Source organism: Acyrthosiphon pisum, chromosome A2 (genome assembly GCF_005508785.2).
Source record: "Acyrthosiphon pisum isolate AL4f chromosome A2, pea_aphid_22Mar2018_4r6ur, whole genome shotgun sequence".
Lineage (NCBI taxonomy): Eukaryota > Metazoa > Arthropoda > Insecta > Hemiptera > Aphididae > Acyrthosiphon > Acyrthosiphon pisum.
Genome location: NC_042495.1, coordinates 41,972,072 through 41,981,836, shown reverse-complemented (window position 1 = coordinate 41,981,836; position 9,765 = coordinate 41,972,072). Strand labels below are relative to the sequence as shown.

Here is a 9,765-nt window from a genome sequence, read left to right as displayed (position 1 = left end):
ATGTGGCATTCATTTTGAGAGCATATAGTACATATAGTAGATTGTAAATACAATTATAAAAAAATCAAGTATGGAATAATATTTTAAAAAGCTATAATTATATCTCTTTTTATTTATTAAACATAATAGGTATAAATTATACACGAAAAAAACATGGTTAATAAACTGTCATATAAAAGTATTTAGAAGAAATATGCGAATTATTTGCTATATTTATCTGTGTCGTGTACTCGTGTGACACGTCATGTTATTAAATCTATACTTCAGTAATAATAACCAGATATCGTCCAGTTCGATTTGTATTATGTATACCTATAAATATAAATGACATAATAAATGATATGAGGCAACAATATTAGACAATAATATGCTTTTACTTTTATAACATTATAAAATATGTACAGATGTGTAATACATAATAATATTATTGTAACAGAAGATTATTTAAACCGAAAAATAACGAGTTGAACATTTTAATTTTAACGAATAGAAAAATTTAGTAGTAATAATAATAATAATAATAATAATATTCTAATGCCAGTTATTTTGAATTTGTTTTTTTTTTTAACTAAATTTATATTTGTAAAACATTTATACAATTATACTTGTAACTAATCGGTCTAAAGATGAAGAATATATAGATAAATAAAATTTAAAAAAAATCATGGAAAAGTATAAATGTATACTAATATTAAACTATAATTATACTAAAAAGTAAATGTGATCAAATATTCGTAGGTACCTACCTACTTATTTTTTAAAATGAGAAAACCCAATCGCATTAATGAAATCACATAAATCTTTCAAGATAATATAGCCCTAGTGTTCATAAAATCACACTTTACCATTGTGTATAGACTAATAAATAGGTATACCAAACATGCGTGACGGAAGGGGTATCTTATATATAATAGTAAAAAGTCACCCGTTTACAACGTGTATAATTTTATTTTGTTATAGTTTTACAGCTTTCTTAGTAAATAATATTCTATTATAGGACGACCTACAGTATAAAGGCTCGAGGGATAATAATAGGTAGCGCACAGCCCCACAATGATAAAGTGTTGAATAGTATCGCGTTCGGTGTCAACTAATTATATAGTCTATAGAGTATATAGATCGCTATTACCTATATATCTTGCGCAAGATATTGGTAAACCTGAGTGGTACAAGGCTATACACTTATACTGCAGGGTGTAGAAAATAGTGGAACATGCAATATTTTAATCATAATATTAGCGACAAAACTCAAGTCTGAAATCATTGGATTATATGAATATATAATATCATACCATATTTTGTAGAATAGGTTCATTTTAATATTATTGGTGGTCCCGAGTCCCAACCATTTTCCAACATCAAGCAACGTCACCATACGCTCGTCGGACATGGACGCTTATTGGGCGCTGGAGATCATAATATGGGTGCAAATGTACAATAGTGTAAAGCTATATACCATTATTTTTAGGAGGAATAGGTTAGGATTATACCACAACACAGAGCCAGCCTTAAGGTGTAGCGAGGCATGGGTACATTTTTTTAGGCGAGGCTTCAGAATATAATTTTGTATATGATGTGACTCTGCCATAATATAAATAGAAGAATATAATATGTGGAGTTGTTTTTATAAAATATAGTATTAACTAATTTGTGTTCTGTATAAAAAACTCTGTATAATATTATATACGTAAGTAATTATTATTAGATAAATTAATTAAAAAAATTTAATTAATTTTTTTTTGTCGCATAATATATCTAGCAGAAAATACTTTTTTATCCAACGGCCATTGTCACGCTTAATCTCCAACTCCCTCCTACCACTTCTGAAAATCTTAAATACCTACTTACACCACGCTTGGTCAAACAGTGTATACATGATAGGTATAGGTACCTATGCACGATGGTTACCACTGCAACAGATGGCGACGTACCTCGAGCATGCTAGCTCGCCTTATTTGTGCCCTTTGACTGAACTTTTTGGCATTCTTAAGCAATGCATCTTTTAATTCATTCGGCGTCGTCGACACTTCCACCCCTTCCTCACAATTTCCCCAGTGGTCGGTCTTGCACCCCGGACGGTCCGTGGTCTTGGGTAATACTGTTAGCTCGATGGACAGCCTGACACAATCTGGCCTCATCGTGGCGCGGAGTACTGCGAACTGCTCGTGGCCGGTGCACGGGCCCCGCGTACCCAATTCGTAACACTGTCCGTCGGTCCACCTGGCGAGCGAGACTGGCTGCCGTCTCTGTTGCTCCGAACTCGACCGCTGCAGCATCGGTGACGAAGAATCGGTCAGGCGGCGTTCCTTGGCGCACTCGTCCACCGTGCAGATTCCGTACCTATATAAACGTGAAAAGATTTTTTTTTATGAAAAATAACACCGTGGGTGCGCGTACAGTAATTATAGTACAGTTATAATAATATGGTGTTTATTAAAATATTTTTCAAATTAATTGTTTGAAGCTATCAATTTGATAATTAGTCTGGGCAGCAGATAGAAAATTATAGGTTTATTATTTTTAAAACTGAGTGGATTGAACCCAGGGAATCAGCCAAGATTTTTTTTTATCAACCTTGGTTCCTAGCTTTTATGTAATTGTATTAATTTTTCTATTATTAATTTAACAATGGAAAGTTTTAATATAGTGTGGAGAAATAAAATAAAATATTATTAAAGTACAAAAATTACTTCATGTTTGTGAAGAGAATTGAATAGCCTTAACAAATAAACATTTAGCACTATAGAATTATTTTTTAAACTAATATCATACACCCTCTTCAAAATATTATTAAATATTCCTGGCTCTAAATGTATGCTTAATTAGTGTTAATAATATACATTATTATTATGTCAATGTGCGACTATTATCTTGGCTAGCGATTTATTCCCTACTATTGTAGGTACATTGTGTTTATAATTGTATACGTTTTAAAATAGGTGGTAATGCGGAAGTGCTCACGTCGTTCACCGTGACTGACGTTATAGAACACAAATATTTTGAGAGCATTTCAACGGAACATAATATTATATTGTATAGCAGCTAAGAAAATACAGAGACGCACTATAAGTTTGTGACATCAAACTCATCAGAGTATTTGGAATAACTACACGAATTCCTTGGATTACTATGGTTGAATGTTGTGACATAACTTGAGTATGCGCGTACAGCAAAAGTTTGAATGTTATCTATTGTCGAAGAAGGGTAGGAATGGCATAACTGCGCGCACAAACCTTGTTTTTAAAAACGTATATTATCAAGAGAGGCTAATCTATTGTGGATGTAGGCACGTCGTCAGATATTTCCCGCCCTAAACCAAACATTTTAATGCCACTATTCTTCACCGATATTTATTTAATATTTATTTATTTTTCCGCTTTCAATTTCTTTAAAATTGTATGCCGTCCTAAAGCAACACCTCATAACTTGTTTGTGCCCTAGCGAGTAGTAACGACTAACAACGGGCCTTATGTTTGAATTTTAAACAAATCAATATCATGTATATTTGTCGAAACATTTATTTTAATTGATTTTAGCACTTATTTTATAGATTGCTCTAAAAATACCTTTGTTTAACACAATTTATTTATATATTATTAAAAAGAAAAATAATTGAATTTCTGACTTTCTGAGTGTTATACGAGTAGTAGAAAAAGGAGTTTTATGATAATTTAATACTTGGCAAATTAGAAAATACTGAACAGGAAATCGAAGTATATTAGCGTATAAAATTGTTTACAACCAAAATAATATAATACACCTGCGGTTGGTTATAATATTATGTAGACATCTAGTTATATTTTGAAATTAATTTAAAATTTAATTTGATGGTTATAATATGAAATGTGTACCTATGTGTATTTAGTATTTCCTTATTCCTTCACTTCGGAAATAATAGAATTCATGGTAAAACAATTATCGTGCAGGTATAAGCGTATAGCTATTGGAATATAATAATTAATAAACCAAGATTATGTAATAATATTATCGTCTCTGTAACATTTTCTGAAATAAATGGCTTATATATTATATAAATCATGTGTTGGATATAATATGGGCTGGAGAGGAGGGAGTATACATAATATACAGAATAGTATTATAATATATATAACTATATAAGGCCAACTAGCTTATAGGACTGTATCGTTTGTGTATTTCCCAAAGGTCATTAGTCTAGCACGTGGCGGTTGGGTCAATCAATTTGAGAAGTGAGAACCATCACCATGCGAATATAATATAGGTATTAGATTAATTATTATAAAATATTACAATTTCCGACGGGTATTCCTCTTTGACTAAAATTGGCCGTTATTCGCATTAATTTTTTGTCCAAAATGAATGAAGCTAATTTTCTTCAGCAAATTTTTGGTTAACGTAATACTTTATCGGCTTATTAGCCTAACGTCGTTAAGGGGGCTGCAGCTGATGAAAAAAAAGTGACTTTTAGACCAACAAGCTAGATAAAACTGGAAGAATTTAGTTTGAAAAATTTTAATTTTAAAAACGGATTATGATTGATCAACAAGTGAGTTTCCGAAGTTAGTTGGTGAAATAATAATTTAATTCAGAAGTTAGAAATTATTTTATTTTTATAGTTAAAATATAAATTTAAAAAACCCTTTCGTTCAATTGTAAATTAAGTTTTAGTATATTATTACATTAATTAAAAAATTATCTAACTAGGTACAATTATTGGTGATAGCTGATGATTGATTGACTAGTTATGAATTGTTTAATAATTGATATTTTTTTTCGATTTTTCAAATGTTTTAAGTATGTGAAACATACAGGTACACGGTACTAACATAATTGTTTTTCAAATAATCAATAGAAATATCGGAATTTAGAATATAGATACCTATTAACACGACTGCAGTGGTGGCGGTAAATTGTGTTCAGTAACATTTTACCGACACCGATGCATCGCCAATACAATAGAATTTCGGTTTAAACCATGAAATATTATAATATGATAATTATTGATAAAGCAATAAGACACATTTTATCTATGATATCAAAAATACTATAGATTAATTATTAATTTTATTATCATCCAGACTCCAGTCAGGCGTCAGCCGGCAATTGTGTTCACAAAATTAACTATAGGTTAGTAGATAGTTAGTTTTTAATTTTAACGTGTTAGATTATAGTTACTTTTAAAGTAACATTGAAATTTAATTTTAATTTTCTAACTAGGTATTGCTGAACATTGATTAAAACTTTTGTAAGGTATTTAATATTGACATATCGTTCAGTGGGTGTATCGATATTATTAATTTAAATTTTTTTGGAGATATGATAATAATTTATTAGAGATAAGAATTTTGAAAAATTGTATACAACCGAATTTGTATACTTATACTTTTTTACCCTTTATACAATTGAGTGATCACACGTTTAATCTTTTTCATGTGCACAATAACATTATTTTAATAATATTTGATTCACGAGTAGGTACAGGCAGTATATATGATTATGTAGAATTAATTATATTAGTATTATACCTTAAGGTAAATTAAGATAATCCTGAAATAATATATATGTAAATATATTCAATTCTACTACAACACTGTTTACAATATAATATGTGTTATGAAAATATTGGTAAGAATGTAAAACTTCCAGCATTTAATTTTTATCACAATAATCACTTTAATGATCTAACTAAAATAATCATATTAAAATCCACTTTTTTGAATTCCTTGTTGAAATATTTTGAAGCTCGAATATATTTAAATTAATTTTTATATATATTTTTTTGTTTTATCTGCATAAACGTATAAAACAAAATTACATTAGCTTACGCATAATTTTACCGAAATTATTTTTACGGTAAAACTCCCATTATTATTGTGATTTACAAAAGTAAATCACTTTCACGCAGTATGCAAGTATGCAACCCAAACAGCTCAGGTATTTGACAAATATTTTTAAGGTTATTGACATACTGACTGAAATGCAATCTGAGACGCAAATAAATGCTCGCAGTCATATCAATACACCTAGCACCAAATAAAAAAATAAAAAACAGGAGTTCATTGGAGCCATCATTGATGAATTTTTGTCTAATGATCCAGAATAGATTATATACAAATTTGTGCCTCAAAAATGTATTATTGTAATTTACTTACCATACAACATTTAAAAAAAAACACCAGCGCATTTAATTTTTAATTTTTAATTTACAACTTAAAATACATTAATACCCAACTATATGATTTTTCATATAACGCCATTTTTTATAATTTACTTACAATATACAATTTAAAAAACACCAACACAATATGTTTAACCTATTGAGACAGTCCTTATAAGTTTGTATGGAGTGAGAAGAAATTTGTGTTATCAAAATTCGGAGCCGTTTGGGAATTTACCTTTTTGTAAAGCGGGAGCCATTAGAAAAATGAAAGCCGAATGGGCTTAAATCGATTCGATTTACCATTACCGACTGCAGCTGTACTGTCCCCTGAATCTCATAGCAATTATATATATAGTATATTCTTGTATGCCTTACAAAATATATTATAATATATACGATAGTATGCCAAAATAGTAAAACCCGTATAGAAGAGCAGGAAGAAAATATTTTTGAAAAAAAAAAAAAAAAAATGGCCGCCTTAACACTTTTACTCTATAGTAAAATAGTCATTGACCTTTGTACTCACCGGGTCCCGTGGGGTGTTAGCACGTGATTGCTGGGACACGCACCCTTAGAATATACCGGATAGCACGGCTGCGTGTCTTGGTTTCCGTCGTCGTTTGCGGAGACGACCTGCACGTAGGGGACTTTGCCACCGTCGTGACACTTGCAGTACCCTTCGCCGTACTCGTCGGTGGCCAACACGGTGTCGGAGCTGGCGCACAACCGGTCACGCCGGGCAGATTCCTCGTCGTGGCAAAACCCGTCCCTGGGCCAGTATACGTCCGACTCGCTGCATCGGCGTCTCGTGCATTTGGCCCTCAACGGACGCGGCTCCCGCAGTAGGACTTTGTCTGACACTCTGTCCAATACCAACCACTGTCCTATACAAACACCGATTATAATGACGCATTAATAATATAATATAATGATAGGTATAGTGTTATTAAGACCGGTCTAAATAATATAACAATACATAATAATATATTATATTATATAAACGGTCTGTATTTTTTATCGTTTTTATATAAGTAATAATCGAGTTAACAAACAAACTCCGCTCGAAATCACTTTTCTACAAACGCGGTGGCTTATATTATACTAATTACCTAGTTACTTATATAATTATTATAATGAAAATCAGGGCTTGAAACTTCATACATTCAAAATTTGATTCGATACAAATTCGTTTTTTGATATATACAATCGAAATACAAAATTGTATATGTTGCATACTTTATTAAATTGATATGATTTTGCATACATATTTAAAGATTTTAATCATATATTAATGCATATTATGTTTATAAATCAACAACAAACTATTTTTCAATAATTGAAAATTATAATTTAAATAGTTTAAAAATAAATTCCAGTTATGAATCCAGACAATTTTTCTAGGGGGCTCATTTTTGTTTTGTTGGGGAAAGTCAGTAGATAGTACCTATAGTGGCAATACGGCATAAATAGATACGGTATATTTTAGTGAACAATTCGGTTTTTGCACAACGCCGGTAAAACACTCCGGTAAAAAAAACGTTCGGTTAAATTATACGGTAGTATAATATATTACCGTATAATTTTTTTTATTATTAACGTTATTAACGTTATAGTTGCAACTTTAGTTTTTGCCACGGACTAAGATATAATGGACTGGCATCGATAAGGTGAGCGGGGTAGGGAGTAGAACTCGCAAATGTCTGGCGTTATCACAGTGGTATGGGACCTTAACTGTTACTAGCGCGAATAGTGGTTTAATTTTAAACTATTGACTATCTTCCATGGATCCATTGAGGCAAATTTAAAAATACTAAAAATAAATGGAGTACAAATAATAATAACATAAAATTATAAATAAACACATTTGAATGTTAAGTTAAACTATTGAAACAACTTGTTTATCTTATGAATTAAAAAATGAAAGTAAAAAAGTGTTCGGTATAAAAATAGAAGATAATATAATTAACTTATTGGTTTGTTGTCAGTGGTTTAAAATTAACCACCATGCGCGCTAGTAACAGTTGAGCTCCCATAACAAGTGATAACACCAGACATTTGAGATCCACCGAAATTGTTTGGATGCCAGACCATTATATCTTAGTCCGTGGTTTTTGCATTACCGGATATAATATAATATTCCGTTAAAATATTTTATCACATTGTAAATTGTAACCATAACTAATATTAACCATTGACATATAAATAACATATAAATAGGTTTATGACAGTAACTTTTTTGATATCAACATTTTAGATTCGTAAAAAGCGGGATACCAAAAACCGGTGACTGATAAAAAAAACAGCTGTAATCACCAGCGTAAACTTTGACCAAGATAAATTGATACACCTTGACTTTGACCAAAACCACAGACTAGAATACTATAACTATAACCGATTGATGAGATATAACCGATAATAACCAGCAATACGGTGCCCGTTAAAATAATATTAGAGAGTTTTTGCACAACGCCGGTAAAATGCTCCGGTAAAAATAACGTGCGGTTAAATTATACGGTAATACATTAAATTTATAGTTGCAACTTTAGTTTTTGCATTACCGGATATAATATAATATTCCGTTAAAATAGTTTATCACATTGTAAATATTATAACCATAATCAATATTAACCATTGACATATAAACAGGTTTATGACAATAACCTTTTTGATATCAACATTTTAGATTCGTAAAAAGCGGGATACCAAAAACCGGTGACTGATAAAGAAAACAGCTGTAATAACCAGCGTAAACTTTGACCAGTCACAGACTAGATAATATAACCGATTGGTGAGGTATAACCACGATTATAAAGAACAGGTTAGACGTCGGCAATATGATTTGTACACGACTGCCCGGTCACAACTCGTTACAGTTTACGTAGGTTGGCGCTGTTAGTTAAACGGGCTATCTCATAATAAGTCTATGATAATGTTCTTTATTAACGTGTAATATCAAATCTATGAGTTACCTGCATTAATTATTCGAACTTTAAATGCTTATAAAAAAAAACTGTGGCTAAGGATTTTTAATATTTTTCAAATGTCATTGTAACAGTATAGTAGGAGCCTTGTAATAAATTTTCAAGCTTTTTTACCCAACAAATAAAGTTTAATTGATATTCATAGAAAAAAAGACTAATAAATTGGAAACTGCAAATGTTCCTAAACAGTTCAAAACAAAACAAAATATTTTGAAAATGTTGTGTATAGAAAATCCAAATATAAATAACCAGTGAAAATTGCATGTATATATGTACATTTGTTTTAGGGCCAGTATTACCATCTCCTGTTAAATTTAACCGACTCCTAACCGGGCCGAATTCGGCCGGTAATAAAATCTGTTATCAGTCGGTTAAGCGTAATCGAAGCATACCGATGATTGTAATACTGGCCCTTAAAGTTACACCAAAGTCCAAAAACTAAAATCGATTTTATCAAAAACAAATTTTGCGTAAAAATTCCCGTTTTTCTTAATTATTATGTTGTTTTTCCCGGCGCTTTTGAAAACTATTGAGAATTTTAAAATTTGATCTCCCGAATGCACCAACTAGATTTACTTTCCTATCAAATAAGATACTGTTGAAGAAAATCGAAGCAGTCTTACTGCCTCAAACGGTGATGAGAGA

The 9,765-nt window shown here is 30.9% G+C and overlaps 1 protein-coding gene across 2 annotated transcripts in view; it reads right to left on the bottom strand.

Annotated features, from left to right (window-relative positions):
• Positions 1–93: 93 nt before the first annotated feature.
• The window catches only part of LOC100574996, a 17,357-nt gene continuing 7,685 nt past the window's right edge, over positions 94–9,765 (bottom strand). Inside the window, exons 2-4 of one of the 2 annotated variants that reach the window (XM_008189616.3) lie at positions 6,666–7,023; positions 1,892–2,340; positions 94–312 (exon numbers count right to left, since the gene is read on the bottom strand). In XM_008189616.3, coding sequence (XP_008187838.1) covers positions 1,905–2,340; positions 6,666–7,023 — 794 coding nt within the window. In that variant the 3' untranslated portion in view covers positions 94–312; positions 1,892–1,904. Of the gene's footprint in view, positions 313–353; positions 2,341–6,665; positions 7,024–9,765 lie in introns of those variants that run through there. The other variant, XM_003240708.4, reaches the window with a different exon arrangement.